Here is a 20,429-nt window from a genome sequence, read left to right as displayed (position 1 = left end):
ACTGTGTATTAGTGACTCGTATGAGCACTAGAGAAATTCTATCAGCAATGCCTCTGCCATATCCCCTGGATTCAATGGGAGGACCGTCGAACAAATGCTAGTGCTCTTCTTGCAGCCAGCTTGACATGCATTCAGGCAAAATTCCTGCAAAATCAACTTCAATGGACTGTTTCCGGATAGCCAAAAAGTGTCTTCCCTGCCAAGTTTTTTTCCTCAATATTCAAATGGCCAATGTTCCAAGGGAGAACAAAGAAAATGTTTCCAGGACACACTCAAACTCTCCTTGAAGTGCAGCAGCATTGACATTAATGACTGGGAGGAGCTTGTTACCAATAATTCAGAATGGTGACAACTTGTTCATCAAGCTCTGAGCCCCAGCACCTGTTTTTATGATTTTTATGATTCTTATATTTCTTAACATTTCTTATGATCAAAGCTGGTAATCTGTGCCTTTGCATTTACAGCTGGTACATGTATTCAGCTGTCTGTTATACAGATACTGTATTCTACTTTCGCTCTGAGATGCAGTGGGATGCAACATACTCTGGAAACTTGTTACTGCAATAAGCAAGAGGATTGTTTGCTCTGCAGAATGCTATTTCCCATATATTTCAACCCACACCAGGCCTTTTTAAATTAATGGTGAGGCAATCTTACACAAGGAGCACCTGAATTACTGACTACACTTTCAGCAGATGAATGTGAATATGACCCTGGCCATAATCTTTCAGTCTTCCCTAGACTCGGGGGTGATGCCAGAGGACTGGAGAGTTGCAAACATTACGCCCTTGTTTAAAAAAGGTTGTAAGGGTAAGCCCAGCAATTAGAGACCAGTCAGTTTAACTTCAGTGATGGGCAAGATTCTAGAAACAATTATTCGGGATAGAATTAGTAGTCACATAGAAAGATATGGGTTGATAAGGAAGAGCCACCATGGATTTCTAAAGCGGAAATTGTGTTTAACTAACTTGTTGGAGTTTTTTAAAGGGGTAACAGAAAAGGATGATGAGGGTAATGCTGTTGATGTGGTGTACATGGACTTTCAAAAGGCATGTGACACAGTGCCACACAACAGACTTGTGAGAAAAGTTATTGCTCATAGAATAAAAGGGACAGTATCAACGTGGATACAATATTGGCTGAAAATATGAAGCAGAGAGTAATGGTCAGTGGATATTTTTCGGGCTGAAGGAAAGTTTGTAGTGGAGTTCCCCAGGGGTCAGTATTGGAACCTTTGCTTTTCCTGATATATATTAATGATCTAGATCTTGGTGTGCAGGGGACAATTTCAATGTTTGCAGATGATACGAAGCTTGGGAGTGTTGTGAACTGCGAGGAGAACGGTGTGGAACTTCAGGAGGACATAGACAAGTTGGTGAAGTGGGAAGATAAGTGGCAGATAAAGCTCAATGCGGAGAAGTGTGAGGTGATGCATTTTGGTAGGAAGAACATGGACAGATAATATAAAATAAGGGGTGAAATTTTGAAGCAGAAAGACTTGGGTGTATATGTGCATAGATCATTGAAGGTGGCAAGACAGGTAGAGAGAGCAGTTAATAAAGTATATAGTATCCTGGGCTTTATTAATAGGAGCATAGAGTACAAGAGCAGGGAAGTTATGCTGAATTTATATAAGACACTCGTTAGACCTCTGTTGGAATATTGTGTACAATTCTGAGCGCCACATTATAGGAAGGATGTGAACACATTGGAGAGAGTGCAGAAGAGGTTTATAAGAATGGTTCCAGGGATGAAAAACTTCAGCTATGAGGATAGATTGGAGAGGTTGGGACCATTCTCCTCGGAGAGAAGAAGGCTAAGAGGAGATTTGTTAGAGATGTTCAAAATCATGAGGGGGCTGGATAAAGTAGATAGGGAGAATCTTGTTCCCGCTTGTACAAGGATCAAGAATGAGAGGGCATAGATTTAAAGTGATTTGCAAAAGGAGCAAATGTGATGCGAGAAAGATTTTTTTCACACAAGCAGTGATTTGGGGCTGGAATGCACTCTCTGGAAGTTGGGTGTGGGCAGGTTGAATCGAGGCATTCAAGAGGGCATTTGATGATTATTTGAACAGAAAGGGTATGGGGAAAAGACAGGGCGATGGCACTGGGTCATAATGCTCATTTGGAGAGCCAGTACAGGCACGATGGGCTGAATGGCCCCCTCCTGTGCCTTTAAAATTCTGTGATTAGATTCTGATCGTGAAGAGCACAGGTTCTCATATGGAAGTTGCCTTTTCTACTTTCCACATATGAGAAAAATTTTGGGAGAAAGGCACCATTGATACTTGCCCCTCGCGAGGCTGGATTATTCCAGGTGAATGCTGCTATTTGATCTTCCAATGGACCCAGTTGTCATGGTATTAATTTAACAGAATAGCTCTAGATGCACTTTGATATCCTCTCCTGTATAATGCATTTAGAATGGCATTGTTATATTTGGATTCCATTTCTTCCGAGAGTTCTTTGAATAATAAATGTTCTGCTGGTTCCATGGAGTTCTCATGCTCAGTTTCATAGTCATGGAGTCATTACAGCACAGAAGGAAGCCATTCAGCCCATCAATTCCATGCTGGCTCATTTCAGAGCAATCCAATCAGTCCCATTCCCCAGCTCTATCCCCATAGCTCTTCAAGTTTTATTTTTCTCAAGTGCCCACCCAATTTCCTTTTGAAATCATAGATTGTCTCCGCTTCTACTACCCTCATGGACAGGGAGTTCCAGGTCATTACCACTCACTATGTAAAAATAAATGGTCTTCCTCACAATGCTCCTGCATCTCTTGCCCAAAACCTTAAATCTGTGTCCTCTAGACCTTGTGCCATTAGCTAATGGAACCAGCTTTTCTTTATCCACCTTATCGAAACCTGTTATAATCTTGTGCACCTCTATCAAATCTCCCCTCAATCTCCTTTCCTCCAAGAACAACAATCCCGGTCTCTCCCCTCTAACCTTGTAACTAAATTCTCCCGTTCATAGAACCAATCTGGTAAATCTCCTCTGTACCCTTTCAAGGACCTTACATTGTCTTTAAAGTCTGGTGACCAGAACTGGTCACAATACTCACTAATTGTGGCCTAACAAGAGCTTTATAAAAGTTCAGCAGAACTTTGCTGTTTTTGTATTCAATACCTTTATTTATGAAGCCCAAAATCCCACATGCTTTGCTAATTATCCTATGAATGTGTCCTGTCATTTGTTATGACAGGGATGGGAGGAGTGCGTGAATTATCAAGCCCCACTACTCCGCAGGCTGTACCATTAATTTAAATGTTTAATTTTCTCACCAAAATGGCTAATTGTGTACCTGTACCTCTAGTACCCAGAAGAAAAGAGACTCTGACCAGGCTTCTTTCAAAAACTCAGAATGATTCATTTATTTTAAAACAAGACTTTTAACAAGTTTGCAAGTACTGGTTAACTCACAATTGTAATCGGGAAGTATAACTATCTCTTCCTAAAGAATTCCCCTAACACACACACACAAACAAAGGACAAACAGATAAGAGTCTCTCTGCAGAGATGGGCTTTGGAGGATGGGCACTTGGCACATCATAACATTCAAGGCTATGGGCCAAATGCTGGTAAATGGGATTAGGTAGGTAGGTCAGGTGTTTCTCATGTGTCGGTGCAGACTCAATGGGCCAAAGGGCCCCTACAGCACTGTGAGATTCTGTGATTCTGTTATAAAATAAAGGATAAAGTCCACAGGGTCTCAATGCTGTCGACCTGGACTTCTCTCATGTGAAGACAGGACACTGGTCCCCATGGATGCCTGGTACTCACCGCTGGTCTCAGCTTTGCAGGTCCAAATACAGACTGGTTACACTCAGATGAGGGTTCTCTGGCTACTGGTTGATAGCTACACACAATTGTAGGCAAGGTAGAGAGAGAGGGAGCCAGTCAAGGTAGCCTTCTTTCCTCAGCTTATTCTCTAACAAAACTGCCTTCAAAATAAGCAAGTTCACAATTTAAGTTTTTTTTCCCTCTCTCCCTTGTGACTACCTCTTTTGCCTCCCAGCTTTTCATTAAGTAAAGTGCTTTGCAGTTCAAACAAACAAACAACTTGTTCTCAAGGAGTTAACCATATAGGTCAGGTGATTTCTTAGAAGAGGCCTGCTTGTGAACTTATGACCTTTAAAAAAATCCCAGGTCATGCCATGTCCTTCCATTTTGTAAAAGAAAAGTTCAGTCTTGAGAGATATGATTCTAACATATCTTTGAAGATCTGTTACATGGACCTCCCCAAGTTCCTATTTCCCTTCACACTGTTTAGAACTGTGCTGTTAAGTCTGTGTTGCCTCGCCCTATTTCGTCTACCAAAATACATCATCTCTCACTTCTCTGTATTAAATTCCATCTGCCACTTGCCTGCCCATTCTGCTAGTCTGTCTGTGTCTCTACTGCAGTCAGTTGGTATCATTCTCACTGTTTGTCACTCCTGCAAGTTTGGTATCATAGGCATATTTTGAAATTTTACTCTGTGTTCCAATATCCAAGTCATTTATATATATATATATATATCAAAAAAACACAATGATCCTAGCACTTGGGAAAATCCACTGTATGCCATAATCCAGTCTGGAAAAACAACCATTCAACCACGACTTGCTGTTTTTTGCCCTAAGGCTAACTTTTTTATCCAAGCTAACACTGAACCTCTTGTTTCATGAGCTTCAATTTTGTTAAGCAGCCTTTTATGTGGTACTTTGTTAAACGCTTCCTTAAAATCCATATAGACAAAATGCATTGTGTTCCCTTCATCAGCCTTCTCTGCCACCTCACCTTTTTTCTTTCCTTATCTTCTCTAAACACTTTGTATCCTTGAATATAAAGTGTCCAGTCCTCGTCATTTTTAAGTCACATTTCCATTATTGCTACCACACAGTTTTTTCACATGACCATTTCTACTTGTGGCTGATCAACCTTATTCATCACACTTTGTGGATTCACATACATGCATTCTAAACCTGCTTTTCAATTCCTTGCAGTCCTTTTCAATTTGCTCCTACCTAATATGGTAGTACTTCCTTTTCTAATACTATCCAACACTTTCCCTCCTTTATGCATCTTATTCCTCTTTTCTACTTCTATATGATGGTGCCTATCCCCTTGCCAATTTAGTTTAAATCCTCCCCAGCCACACTAGCGAACCCCACCACGAGGACATTTGTCCCAATCCTGTTGAGTGCAACCCGTTCCTTTTGAAACGGTGCCTCTGCCCCAGAACTGGTCCCAACGCCCCAAGAATGAGAAGCCCTCCCTCCTGCACTATGCCTCAAGTCACGCATTGATCCCCATTATCTTCCTATTTCTATTCTCATTAGTGCATGACAGTGGGAGTAATCCTAAAATTACTACCTTTGAAGTCCTACTTTTTAACTTCCTACCTAGCTCCTGAAAATCTGACTGGAGGATCTGAATACCTGCCCTCTCTATTTCATTCGTATTGAAGCTTGGAATTTTACTTGTCGCTGTTATACTTTGGGTCGTCTTTCTCACACTAGATTCACACTTTATATCACTCGCATGATCTCCTTTAAGATTGTTTTCATTAGCCTTGATGATTAGGCAAGCTTTCAGTAATACATCCAAGATAACAGAATAATCTTCATAATCTTCTTGTTAATTGCTTTTAATTATCCAAAGGATTTCTATCCCCCATTTTTTATGACCAAGAGATTATTTCAACTTCAGGCCTTGTTTTACATTTAAAGCTTTGAGCAAATTCATTGAATCAAAGGTGAGCAGGTGAATAGGATATGGTATATATATTTGAGATGTGTGGTTGGTGCTACAAACCTCTCCCTTGCTGGCAAACTCCAGGTTCCTGTTGTTATTTCAATATCCGTCTTTTGGATGAGATGTTAAACCGAGGTCCCATCTGCCTGCGTGGGTGATTGTAAAAGATCCTGTGGCACTATTTCGAAGAAGAGCAGTGCAGTTCTTGCTCATGTATTATATATTTGTCCTTCAGTCAGCATGTGGCCACATTGCTTTTAGTGGGAGTTTGCTGAGTCCATATTAGCTACTGCATTTCCTGCATTGCAACAGTGACTACAATTCAAAAGTACTTCATTGGCTGTAAAGCACTTTGATATATTTGGTGGCTGTGAAAAGTGATGTATAAATGCAAGTCTTTTATTTCTTTATATCACACTACTGCTAAGCCCAGCACCTTTCCACTCTCCAGTGTTATTATATCCTTCGCTTTGCTATGAGCAATGCTATCAGAAGATTTGCCTCTAATGTTAATAAAACAGAACATATGCACCCACACTCAACTTTGCATGCTGTCTTTCTGTCACATACCTCTGTTCCCATGTGAACCCAAATTTCTAGCATCTGATTAGCTAATGTGCAGGGTTTCACGATCCTTTCTCCTACACGCATGGACTGATTGTCCCATGATTCTGCCTCTCATCTCTTGTTGCCCTCTGGTAACCTAGGACCCCTTTCCTGTTATTAGCAGACCCTGGGATTTTACGTGCTGGCACATGCACTCCCCAGGATCACCTGCCAGGTCCTTCTGTCTTCCTCAGTCCACTGAGCCACCCCAGCTTGCAGATCCTCCCACCTTTCCCTAATTCGGATACACCCAGTAGCCTCTTCAGTATTCAAGACCTTAGCAAAGGAGAGCTGCTAATACTTTCTTTCTCCCTATGTCATCAAAAATCTTGTATTGGTACATATTACTGTCCACAAATCTATCTATTGTCACAATTTTTAGTCCTGCCCTTGCCAATATTTTCTGTATGAATTTTGCTGTGTCAGATGTCATGATGTGTATGCTAGTTTTGGCCACCAGGTTGCTGTATTGAGCAAGTTGCAGAGTGTCCTGCAACAACTCCACCAGTTTTGACGTCACACTGCTAATAACATCCCTTTTCCTATTCAGTGAAAATTAATCAGCTGACAGTAGCCAAAACTATGGACAATTTCCTCGTATTAAATTTTTTATGACTGTGTGCACATCCTATGCTGAACTTTTACATTGTGTCATGATTTATGTTGTACATTATGACACTTGTTAGTGCCTAAAAGAACATGAATTTACATTACTTATGGGTTATACTATCACACCCTTCCTATACCTTGCCCCTCAGCCCTCTTGCACCTGATGGCATTGTCTTTCTTTCTGAATACTGCTGTTCAGCTTTGGCTGCCCAAGAGCCTGTTTCCTCAACGCAGCAGAGTTTAACTTACTTTCAAGCAAAAAAAAATCATGTAAATGGTTTGATAGGTTTCTGAAGTTTATAGTGCTCACTTTTTGCCATTTTGGTGCCTTAAGTTGGCTCTGTAACAAAGTTGAATGCACCTTATTTTAAAACAAGCCACATGTAAGTGGTTTAATATTTTATAAAATATGGTGTCTTAAATATACCCAGGGGTTTCCTATTATTTCTGTATTTTGATATAGTTATAAATAGATAGCTTGCTGCACATCTTTCTGACTGCCTGGAGTGTATTTAAAAATTATAAGCGAAGAACTTGGAGCTGTACAGGTATCTTTAAATCTGTTTTTACCTCATCCAAACTGCACTTGTTATCTGACAACCATCATTCCTTCCCTCCCTCACGTTTCTTAATCTATCAACTCTTGATGTACACTTCCTATAAGTGTTATGGTTTCGACATCACGCCGCTAATAACACCCCTTTGTTCTAAAACAAAACAGAAATACTGCTCATAGTGCATCTTTGTCATGCTTGAAGTATGAAAAGTATGAGAGCTAGTCATTTCCTGCAAGTTTTTCTGACCTTAGTAAACTGGCCTCCTCTGAAAGTGCAAAAGCTGGGGATTTACTAGAGCTAGCTGCCAATCTACAGAAACTTCCCGCAGCAATTAGCCTCTAATTGGCCTCATGATGTGTAATCCATGCATTTCTCCACAGGGAGTATCTGAGTCTTAAAGTAGGTTAAAAGTAGTTCCATTCTAGTGATCACAGCACAGCCACACTCCTCAGCACAGACAAACCACAAGCAATTGCACATGCGATCAGCTCATTTTTTAAACAACTTGATGTTAAAGATTTCTAGATTGGCCCACGAGAAAGGGGAAGCAAATGTTTGTTGCAACAAAATGTAGAGCCTTCTAAAATGAAAATATTAATTCTCTTTTGATATTAAACAATTAATTCCATATGTGTACAGGGAGGACTCAAGTTCTTCAGGAAGAGATAGGAGTTGGGTATCTTTTGTCTTTCTTTGTCCTTGCATTTGGAATCTCCTCATCCTCCTCCCCGCTAAGAAATATTTGTGATCATTTTGAATTAATTTCCTACATGACAACATTGGCTATACTTAAAAAGTACCTCATTGGCTGAAAAGCACCTTGAGGTGTCCAGAGGTCGTGAAAGGTGCTATAGAAATCCATGTCATTTCATGTGAGGCAAGTGCTGAATGTGCAGATTCTGACTATACTTATTTCTGTAGGAGCCAATGAGGTGTTGTTAGTGATTGGAGGGTTCGGGAGCCAACAATCCCCAATTGACGTTGTGGAGAAGTACAATCCCAAGTCTCAGGAGTGGAGCTTCCTGCCTGTGAGTAGTTGTTTGAACCTGTGGCCTGTTCCATTCAGCATCAGCTGTGAATTACGTTTCCCTTGTATGATGAGGATTCAAATTACACCAGCAGCAGGAATTTGTTGGACAAGCTACAGAGAAATCTGGCTGATCCTCTTCCATTGCTGATGTGAGCTCACTAGAAAATTACTAGGCGTGATCTCTAAATAATATCTTGTAATAACTGCTGTAGATTGTTGTTAACAAACCAACTGATTCATTAATGTCCTTGAAGGGAGGAAGCCTGTTCTCCTTAACCATATGTAACTCTTATCTTACACCAAAATGGCTGACTCCTATCTCCCTTGTGAAGTGACCTATAGTTAAGTAACTCCGTATCAAACCACCCAAGAAAGCCCACCACCATCTTAGGATAAACAGGGATGGGCAGTAAATGCCCACCTTACACACAATGCCCTCAACATGATAATGAATAATATATTAACAAAAATGTCAGCAGAAGGTGGCTTTTCCCTTAAGTGCCAGTTGTGGCTCAGTGGGTAGCACTCCTACCTCTGAGTCAGAAGGTTGTGAGTTCAAGTGTCATTACAAATCTTGAGCATAAAATGTAGGCTGACATTATTGGTAGTACTGAGGGAGTGCAGAAACGATGGGCCGAATGGCTGCCTCTTGTGCCATTAAAATTCTGTGATTCTGTTGGAATGCTGTACTGCTGAAGGTGCCGTCTTTCAAATGAGGCATTAAACTGAAGCCAAACTTGCCTCCTTAGGGGCATGTAGAAGATCCCATGGTACTTATGTGGTAGAGTAGCTGACTGGCTTAAGGCACTGGATTAAAGGTTCTAATCTTAAATCCCAGAAATGCCAGAATTTCCCAGCAAGGACTGATAGGCTGAATGGGCTCTTTCTGTGCTGCATTGATACTGACTGTTTTGAAGAAGCACAGGGGAGTTCTCCTCTATGTCTTGGCCAATATTTATCTTGTAATAAACATCAGTAAAACAGATTTTCTGGTCGTTGTCACTTTATGTTGGGACTTTACTTTGTACAGGTTTGTCGCTACATTTCCCTATATTACAAAAATGATCACACTTCATAAAGTACTTAATTGGTTGTAAAGCTCTTCAGAATTTCTGATTGTGAGATGTGTTACATAGATGTATTTTCCACCTTTCTTTCCTTCATTCCTTCCTTCAAATCTCAATCTAGTCCTAAATCAGCAGGCACCTATAACACAATACTTTGCCTAATTTGGTGAGACTTTGCAATTCCCCAGAAAGTTATGTAAAATTGGTGGCATTCTGGGGTTGAGACAGAGTAGAGGATAGCTTTACTTCCTATCTGGCTGTGCCATAACTGACTTGGGCACACTTAATGCTGATATTGAGTGTGTGAAATGGAAAGAGTTCCATTCTTCAGCTCTTGATGTACAAAAAAGGCTTAAACCAGCGATTTTTTTTTAAATGACCAATAACAAAATCAAGAGATAAAGTTTCAAATCTGAAACAACTATGAAAAATGCTGGAGAACAATCAGTCAGCATCTGGGGAGAGAACAGGCGTAAACCTTTTGAACTTGTGCTCTGAAGAAGGGTAAGCGATGGAAATGTCTGACTGTCCTATCCATAGATGCTGACTGACCTGCCGTCTGTGGCAGTATTTTCAACTCCTGTTTTACTTCACCTGCTCCTTTTCCTGCAGAGTATCACCCGGAAGCGGAGGTATGTGGCCACGGTGTCGCTGAATGATCGGATTTACGTGATTGGAGGATATGATGGCCGTTCCAGACTCAGCTCGGTAGAATGCCTGGACTACACATCCGATGAAGATGGTGTCTGGTACTCGGTAGCCCCGATGAATGTGCGCCGAGGCCTGGCTGGAGCTACAACGCTTGGAGGTGAGGGGCAGCTTCAGTGTTGGCCTGGAAACAGTATTTAAAAATAACAATAGCTTGCAAACTTCAGCCTTGATTAAAAGGACCACAGAATGTATGTACGAGGTGGCTGGGATGGAAGGTTTCCCAATAACTTCAGTGCACCATGTGGGAAAGGGATGGGAAATGGGGTTTGCTGAAAGGTCAGAGATTTGTAATGGGAACAATTCCTCACTTGACAATGTAGAAATTAGGCTTCGCCATTCAGAATAATCAGTGGGCCATTAAGTGAGCCATTGTTAATATGACTGGTGAATAAGTAATTGGCTCACTCCCTGTCCAGGCAATACTGAGGTACATACCCTCACAAAGCACCATACCAAGAATATTTACAAGACCGTTATTGAGGGGAGACAGTGGTGTAATGGTAATGCCACTGGAGGCTCAGGCTAATGCTCTGGGGACAGGGTTTACCTCCCACCATGACAGCTGGTGAAATTTGAATTCAATTAATAAATCTGGAATTGAAAGCTAGTCTCAGTAATGGTGACCATGAAACTATCATCGGTTGTCATAAAAACCCATCTGGTTCACTGATGTTCCTTAGGGAAGGAAACCTGTCATCCTTACCTGGTCTGGCCTACTTGTGACTCCAGACCCACAGTGATGTGGTTGACTCTTAAATGCCTTCTAAAATTAGCCTAGCAAGCCACTCAGTTAAAGCGCAATTAGGAATGGGGAACATATGCTGGCCTTGCCTGAAAAGTCCACATTCCATGAAAGAATAAAAATATCTTGTCATCTGACCCTGTGCTTTCATGAATCGCTTTTTGATTCCCGCCTCACTCTTGCCCACCGTGGCAGATGCATGGTCCATTTTTCCCATCTGTACTTCCAGTGTGTGAGCATAAGTGCCGTGTGAAACATTGGTGACAAATGTGCCTGACCAGCTCCATAAAGCACTGGTGGTTGGCAGTAGTTTTCCATCGCGTAAGCCATGATTCATGTAGCTTGACAGAAAGGAATCAACGTCCTGTCTTCCCCAACTGGGAAGGAAACCCCCTTAACAAATGGCTGCTGTCCATCCTCTGCCCATGAGAATTCATCGCACAGGCTGGAGTCTCAGATTGGAGTACTTTTTTATAAATTCATTCAGGGGATGTGGGCTTCGCTGGCTGGGCCAGCATTTATTGCCCATCCCTAGTTACCCTTGAGAAGGTAGTGGTGAGCTGCCCTCTTGAATCACTGCTGTCCATGTGGTGTAGGCACACCCACAGTCCTGTTAGGAAGGGAGTTCCAGGATTTTGACCCAGTGACAGTGAAGGAACGGCGATATATTTCCAAGTCAGGATGGTGAGTGACTTGGAGGGGAACTTCCAGATGGTGGTGTTCCCATCTATCTGCTGCCCTTGTCCTTCTAGACGGTAGTGATCGTGGGTTTGGAAGATGCTGTCGAAGGAGCCTTGGTGAGTTCCTGCAGTGCATCTTGTAGATGGTACACGCTGCTGCTACTGTGTTTTGGTGGTGGAGGGAGCAAATGCTTGTGGACGTGGTGCCAATCTGCAGGCTGCTTTATCCTGGATGGTGTTGAGCTTCTTGAGTGTTGTGGGAGCTGCACTCATCCAGGCAAGTGGAGAGCATTCCATCACACTTCTGACTTGTGCCTTGTAGATGGCGGATAGGCTTTGGGTGTCAGGAGGAGAGTTACTCAGCGCAGGATTCCTAGCCTATGACTGCTCGTGTAGCCACAGTATTTATATGGCTAGTTCAGTCCATATGATTCATGTTCCTCTTTTCCCACTTTCACACCCCTCCCCGTGCACCCACAATGGCTGTAGCACTCCCTGCCACCCCTCTCCCATTTTGTTGGCCCCCTCACTGCCATTCTATTGAGTCACTCCTGTCCCATCACTCTTCTTCCTCTTGCAACCTCCCTATCACTCCCCCTCTCTATGTCTCTCCCTCTTTCTCTCTCTCTCTCTCCCCTTCTTTCTCTCCCTGCTCTGCTTTCTCTCTCAGTCTTTCACTCCCCACCCTCCTTCACTCCCTCCCCCACCTCAGTCACTCTGTCCACTGCACCCCCCCTCCCCCCTTTCTCTCTCTCTTCCTTTCTCTCTCTGTCCCTTTCTCTCTCTCTCTCCCTTTCTTTCTCTCTCTCCCTTTCTCTCTCTCTCTCTCCCTTTCTCTCTCTCTCTCCCTTTCTCTCTCTCTCTCCCTTTCTCTCTCTCTCTCCCTTTCTCTCTCTCTCTCCCTTTCTCTCTCTCTCTCCCTTTCTCTCTCTCTCTCCCTTTCTCTCTCTTCTCTCTCTCTCTCTCACTTTCTCTGTCTCTCCATCTTACACCCTCTCCCTTTCCCTCTTACTCGCCCTCCCTCTTTCTCTTTCCCTCCCCCTCCCTCTTTCCCTCCCCCTCCCTCTTTCCCTCCCCTTTCCTCTTTCCTACTCCCTCCCTCTTGGCCCTTTTCCCTTCTCTCCCTCACTCCCCCTCTCCCCTTTCTCCCTCTCTCTCTTTCCCCTTCTCCCTTTTTCTCTTTTTTCTCTTTCTCTCCGTTTCTCTCTTTCTGTCCCTCTCTCTTTTGCTCTCTCTTTCGCTCTCATTTTCTCCTCTTCACTCTTCTGCCTTTTTTTCTCTCTCTATCCGGTCTTTCTTTCTCTCTCTCCCTCTCGCTCTCTCCCTCTCGCCCTCTCCCTCTTGCCCTCTCCTGCTCACTCTCTCCCTCTCAATCTCTCTCCCTCTTTCCCTCTCCCCTGCTTTCCCTCTTTCCCCACTCCCTCTTTCCCCACTCCCTCTTTCCCCCCTCCCTCTTTCCTCTCTCCCTCTTTCCCCCCCCCCATCTCTCTCTCTCTCCCCCCATCTCTCTTGCTCCCCCACCCCACCTCCCTTTCATCTCTTGGCCTTGACCTCCACCCCCCCACCCCCCCCGCCATCCTTGTGTTACACTGTGCAAGATTAATAAGTGTTTTCAAATGTTCGTTCAGTGGTGGCTGTCAGTGCCTCCTCCTTCTGTTGCTAACCCTGTCATGTTTCTGTTTTCAGAGATGATCTACGTAGCAGGTGGATTTGATGGGAGCAGACGACACACTAGTATGGAGCGGTATGACCCAAATATTGACCAGTGGAGTATGCTGGGTGACATGCAGACTGCACGAGAAGGGGCTGGTCTTGTTGTGGCCAATGGAGTCATCTACTGTCTTGGTAGGTGAACATCCTTAACTGTGCTTCCCTTGCATTAATCAGAATTATTCTTTATGTCATGCATTGTTTGTTCAAGATATTCACTAAAATTGTCCACTGAGACAATTAGCCATGTGTAAGCCTTAACATTGTCAGTGAGCTTCAGTCTTCATCTGAATGTCACGTAGCGATTTTGGGAACCAATTATTTGTTTTAGTTGGATCCAGAGCGTTGAAATGAATTATAGTGTTCCTGCCCAGACTGAAACCAACTACCTCAGCAATCCTGATGCCTCCTCCTCACTCATCTCCCCACTTTTCCATCCCACCCCTGCCATGCACCAATGTAACTCCTATAACTGTAGCATGTTGCCTACCCTTCAGCCATTTTCCTATGCACTTCCAGGGTTAACCCTGCTGCCCACAACTTCAAATTTAGCCTTTCAGGTGGAACCTTGTCAAAAGACTTTTGGAAGTTAAGGTAAAGCACACTGTAGGGCCTAACAGAGCCAACTAGTGATGTTGTCATAATTCAAGAAGGCTAGTCAGGTAAAATCCTCCTCTTCTCTCTCCTAACTCCCTGAGTGCCATTTATATTGCTCACTCTTCCCCTATTGGTTATTTGCTCATAGTTGGGATCACCTTCTTTAAAATAATTTAGCTTCTTTGTCATCTTAAATTTTAGAATTTCAGAACCTTTTCCCAATGCTTTTAGCAGCCTGTCTTCAAACGATTCTGTGCTTACTTAAGGATGTAGTTTGATACTCTGCCTATAGTTGGGTTTTGCAATCCTCTTGATTTTATTCCAGGTGGCTATGATGGGATTAATATCCTGAGCTCTGTGGAGAGGTATGACCCACACACTGGACACTGGACACATGTCACACCGATGGCTACCAAACGTTCAGGTAGGTAAGAATGTGCGGCTGGAGTCTGCTCGAATACTTGGTTTAACTATGGGTAACTGTGTAAAACATTGTTTTGCCTCTTGAAGGTTTCAGCACAGCTATCTCCTATTTTGTCCCCCTCTCCAAAGTGCAGTAAGTGATCAGTTATTGAGTTGCCAAGATACTCTCCTTTTAAAAGTTTTGCTTTGTGCCCCTGTCCCAGTGCACATTAATGTCGACACTTTAGCAGAACCCTGAGCTAAAGCTTCTAGGGTTTTTCTCTCTTTTTCCCAAAGGTCTTGTCCTGTAGGTTTAGTTTCACAGGCAGTAGCATCTCTCTGGTACTGTCCATAAACGAGCCTTGACGGTGAGAATCACCTGGCTATCAGACTGCAGAGGGCATCACAGCTGTTCTCTTGATTTACATGCATGCTTTCAAGGAGTGGTCACTGAATGGTATCAAAAGGGGGAAGCTATGTCTGATTAAACACTTACTATTCACAATTGGGATCATATTTCTCTTTCCCACTCTGCCATTCTTCTGGTGTCTCTGTAAGATTGCTTGGTTAATCTCATCTTTACCTTGGTTGAGACTGTCCAAGAACATCTCATTAAAGATGTGTACATAAAGTAGGATTGAACCTATTTCTCAGAGAAAGAATAGTGTATGTCAACCTGTTGTAGCCACACTAGTCTTGCCAAATGAGGTATTCAAACCTGTATTATCTCTGTTAGTACAGTTGGAAGTGTGTTTACTCACCTCACTTACTGAAAGTTCTCGGTCAGATAACCTAGCTAAATGTAGGGGAACAAATCTGAAGGACATTTGACAGCTTTATCGAAACAAATTATTCAGTTCACCATTGGCAGACCTGCCTTTAGCTGCCTTGGTCATGCAAGACTTGAGATGAGGTTGCCCCTTCTCCCCATAGCAATAGATAAGTGGCACAGACCTCCAGCTAAAACAGCTAACATTGTGTCAGACAATACAGTGAATGAATATCTAGTTAGAAATGGTATAATCAAGATCGGCCCAGATGGAGAGCATTAAATGAAACATGATAATACCTTACTGCTGGGACAACTTGGTGTTATATCTGGGATGACAGCCAATTGAGGATGAATGGTAATATAGACTATGTACTCCTGTTGATTGGCCTTTGGGAGTAGCAAAGAGAAACTTTGCAGAACTTATTAAGGAAATAACATGGGTTGGGAAAAAGGGTTATACATAGCCTATATAATGGTCTTCTGAAACCGAAAATTTACTATACAGAAAGGACATTCTGCCCATCAGTCTGTGCCAGCCATAAAAGAGTTATCTGGTTTAATCCCATTTTGCAGCTCTTAGTCTGTAGCCTATAGGTTAGATTTTAAGTGCATAGCTAAGATTTGTTTTTAACATTTTGAGGTTTCTGCCTCCACCATCCTTTCAGATAGTGAGCTCCAGGCTCCCTGGAAAAAATTTATGCTCTCCATCTAGAAAAAAATTCTCATCGATCCTCTAATCCTTCCACCAATTACTTTAAATGTATGTTCCGTGGGTATTCATCTCCTACTTATCCACTCGATCTGGGTCCCTCATAATTTTATACACCTCCATTAAATTTGTTTTCAGCCTCCTCTGTTCCTATAACACAACCCCACAACAAAACAATCCTGTGTTTCCTCAACTAAAATTCTCCATTCCTGTCAGCATGCTCGTAAATCTCTATACCCTCTCTCTTGCAGTGACCAGAACTATATGCAGTACTCCAGCTGCTCTAACTAGTGTTTTATACATTTCTACCATAACCTCCCTGCTCTTTAGTCTGTGCCTCAGGCAATAAAGGAAACTAACATGTATGACTTCTTAATCACCTTATCTACCTGTCCTACAGGTAGGGAAGGGGAGGTTATGTCTAGATTTGGCAGTCCCACCCTTTTTGTGGAAACCTTCTCTGTCTGCTCTTTGAATACCTCCCACTGCCCTGACATGATTTACCTTCAAGTATCTGTTTCCAGTCCACTTTTACCAAATCACATCTCAGTTTAGCAAACTTGGCCTTTCCCTAATTTAAAACTTTTACTTTTTGTCCTTTTCAATAGAATGTGAAATCTAACTGAATTGTGATTCCGAGCTGGTGGTCTTTTTTTGAATATCTAGTGTCTTGTATTCTGAGCTAAATTTTTTTTTAGAATTCTGTGAAGTTGTTCTGATCCTTTTTCTGTTGAACAGAACTGAAATGGGCAGAATTTAAATGTATTTTACATCTTTCCTTCACTCTTACATAGGAGCTGGGGTGGCTTTGCTGAATGATCATATTTATGTTGTTGGAGGCTTTGATGGAACCGCCCACCTTGCCTCGGTTGAAGCTTATAACATTCGCACAGACTCTTGGGTAACGATAACTAACATGACAACTCCTCGATGCTACGTGGGAGCAGCAGTGCTTCGTGGGAGGTTGTATGCCATCGCTGGGTATGTCAGATTGCAATTAAAGCGTTGCATTTTCTATATATAGTCTACTTTGTTTATCAGCCACCAGCTCTTGCCAAATTCCTGAAAGATGTAATTAATACATTGAATGAATATACTAAATTGCATTAAGTAACTTTGAATGAGGACATAAACTAAGGTTGCTCACTTCTGTACTCGTCAGCTCACAGATTTCTGCCCATACAATTTAATGGCATCTGTGAATGTGAAAATACATCAGCCTTTGTATCACCTTATGAGTAGATCTATGTTCCTCCATTTCTGACCTTTTATCCATCCCTCAGTCCCTTTGCCCCACCATTGGCAACTGTAACATCATATTTAAATTCCTCTGGCTTCGCCCCTCCCTCATTCTGGAACCTTCTCAACTCCACAATCATCTAAGAACTCTGGATTCCTCAAATTCTGACCTCTTGTCTCTCCCCACTCCCTCCCACCATTGGTGGCTGTGCTTTCAGCTTCAGTCTAGCCCCTACACTCTGGAATTCCTTCATTAAGCCTCTCTGACTTTCTAGCTGCCATCTCCTCCCTTAGCTCAGTTAATGTTTGTCTGATTACACTGCTTTGAAGCACCTTTGAGGCATTTTGCTACTTGCAAGGTATAAATGCAACTGTTGCTTTTGTTGGAAATGCCATCACTCAGAAGTGCTTAACAATGGATTGGGTTGGCTCCACTTTGCACTTCACTTCCTTTGCTCCAAGGAAGACCCTAACTGCCATTTGTGAGAGTCCAGCAAGGTTGGAAGCTCACATATGGAATCAAGTGCAGATCATTGTTTTACTGTTCTGCAGCACCGCAACATTTGTAGGTCAGGGGAGATAGTAGCATAGTGATAATGTCACTGGACTAGTGAGAAGCCAGGCTAATGTTCTAGGGACATGTGTTCAAATTCCAGCATAGCAGCTGGTGGAATTTAAATTCAAGTAATAAACCTGGAATATAAAGCTAGTCTCAGTAATGGTGATTATCATCGATTGTTGTAAAAACCCATCTGGTTCACTAAAGTTCTCTAAAGAAGGAAATCTGCCGTCCTTACCCAGCCTGGTGTACATGTGACCCCAGACCCACAGCAATCTGGTTGACTCTTAACTGTCCTCTGCAACAGCTTAGCAAGTCACTCAGTTCAAGGGCAATTAGGGATGGGCAACAAATGCTGGCCTTGCCAGTGATGTCCACATCCCATGAAAGAATAAAAAGGGTGTTAAAAGTCCTTTTCATCCCATCATAAACTGCACTTAATCAGCAATGATCAGAATGGACAAACTGCAAATAATAAAGCGTCAAACAAAATAATAGAATATCATCAAATACATATAATGGATGCTATTCCATTTCTCCGAGTTTTTTTCTAATCGAAGGAAAACTCCAAATTAAGCAGATTTAATACATTGAATATTTCTGCTTTATCTGTTTCCTAGCACTAGCCAACTAACAGCTATACATTCCTGTTTACAGTAAGCTGTAACTCTCACAAGGCACCACCTTGATGGGTTTTTGAGTTGAGCACAAATGAAGTGCTAATTGGACCAAGCCCGCAGTAATGCTGCTGAGCCACTTGCAAAGACAGTAACGATGAATGTTATGAGGTGGAAGTGGGGCTGAAGGTTGTGGGGTATTGGTGGTTATGTTTAACACAGGAAAATCTGTGACCGAGTTAGCTCTTAAAGATAGTTTTCCTGCATTTTATGAAGAAAACATTGCAGCCTGTATTGAGATTATGTACTGTAGGAGCATTCGCTAGGGTCAGATCTTCTGGCCTCCAGATCGTTGGAGACCAGACGTACCCCAAGATACACCATGGGATCCCTCAGAAGTCCCAATGCACTGACTCTGGGAATTTCCTGGTAAGCTTGAACTTCCGACGGGCAATTCATCTGCTTCCCAGAGTCCTCTGAAAATGTCTCCAACCCTCAGTTAGAGTTGGAGATTTTGGATGGTTCTGACTTACCTGGAGAGTCACCCAGGAAATGTTTAGAAACAAAAATCCTAGTCCAACACCTGGGTTGTACAACTGACCCCAATCACTGACACTGACCCTCCCAACTTCCCCCACCCGAGTCCCATCCCCCACCGACTCCACCAACTTGACCTGGCCCAACATCACCACCCTACCCCCTTACCCACCTACCTTACCCTACCCCATTCCCCTTACCTAACCAAGCCACCTCCTTACCTTACCCACCCTACCTCCTTACCCACTTACCTCACCCACCTTACCCATTTCCCCAATACCTACTCTATCTCCTTACCCACCCTATCTCCTCACACACTTGCCTTCTCTCTGAAGCTTTTCAAAGAAGCTTTGGGACATTTAGACACTTTACTTACAAGAATACGGGTGCTAGTGCCTTAAAAAGGGGTGTGGCTTCTGCGTGGATTTCCTTCGCTGATGTCTCCGAGGTTCCCTGCATTGAGTCAGTTTAGAAGGACCTCCACAGGAAGATTGTTCAGGTAAATGAGAGGAAGTCAAGTGGGTATTTTTTTTGTCTGATCAGTTTTGGAACCGGGGTTTCTGACCTTGATTGGATGATTTGGGCCTGTGATCCATGAAACAGCTTGGTAATAGAAACCATGAGATGCAAATCACATCAACATATCTGGAGAGATCATTGCTGAGTTTTTGCTCTCGGGTAGGGAGAAATGTAACTCAGTTATATCCCTGAAATTGTTTTTCTTATTGTTCATTCACAGGATGAGTGTCACTGGCTAGGCTAACATTTATTGTATATCCCTAATTATCCTTGAGAAGGTGGTGATGAGCTGCCTTCTTGAACCGCTGCAGTCTGTGTGGTGTAGGTACACCCACAGGGCTGTTAGGGAGGGAGTTCCAGAATTTTGACCCAGCGACAGTGAAGTAACGGCGATGTATTTCTAAGTCAGGATGGTGAGTGGCTTGGATGGGAACTTCCAGGTGGTGGTGTTCCCATGTGTCTGCTGCCCTTGTCCTAGATGGTAGTGGTTGTGGGTTTGGAAGGTGCTGTCTAAGAAGCCTTGGTGAGTTGCTGCAGTACATCTTGTAGATGGTCCACACTGCTGCCACTGTGTGTAGGAGGTGGAGGGAGTGAATGTTTGTGGATGGGGTGCCAATCAAGCAGACTGATTTGTCCTGGATGGTGTCAAGCTTCATGAGTGATGCTGGAGCTGCACTCATCCAGACAAGTGGAGAGTATTCCATCACACTCCTGACTTGTGCCTTGTAGATGGTGGACAGGCTTTGGGGAGTCAGGGGGTGTGTTACTCGCTGCAGGATTCCTAGCCTCACATAGGTGATACAGTGCAAAATAACAAACTTTTTGAAGCTAAGTACTAAATAACAAATGATTCAAACATTGCGGAACCTGACTGAATCATGTATTTTTCCAAAAAATCTTGTGCAATCTGTGAAACCACAATGTTACCGAACCATGTAAATTCTGTGCAATTATTCTACTTTTTTTTTTCAATGACGTTTGCTTCATTATCACTGAAGGATTACTATTTGAAGAATAGCATG

The 20,429-nt window shown here is 42.8% G+C and overlaps 1 protein-coding gene across 3 annotated transcripts in view; it reads left to right on the top strand.

The window, feature by feature from the left end:
• The window catches only part of klhl12 (kelch-like family member 12), a 52,596-nt gene that overhangs the window by 27,061 nt on the left and 5,106 nt on the right, over nucleotides 1-20,429 (top strand). For all 3 annotated transcript variants that reach the window (XM_078546837.1, XM_078546838.1, XM_078546840.1), the window contains 5 exons: nucleotides 8,438-8,544; nucleotides 10,226-10,421; nucleotides 13,433-13,591; nucleotides 14,379-14,477; nucleotides 16,731-16,917. In XM_078546837.1, coding sequence (XP_078402963.1) covers nucleotides 8,438-8,544; nucleotides 10,226-10,421; nucleotides 13,433-13,591; nucleotides 14,379-14,477; nucleotides 16,731-16,917 — 748 coding nt within the window. The remainder of the gene's footprint in view (nucleotides 1-8,437; nucleotides 8,545-10,225; nucleotides 10,422-13,432; nucleotides 13,592-14,378; nucleotides 14,478-16,730; nucleotides 16,918-20,429) is intronic.

This window comes from Cetorhinus maximus, chromosome 8, assembly GCF_964194155.1.
Source record: "Cetorhinus maximus chromosome 8, sCetMax3.hap1.1, whole genome shotgun sequence".
Classification (NCBI taxonomy): Eukaryota; Metazoa; Chordata; class Chondrichthyes; order Lamniformes; family Cetorhinidae; genus Cetorhinus; species Cetorhinus maximus.
Note: the sequence above shows the minus strand (reverse complement) of the source record. Positions and strands in the feature narration are given on the sequence as shown.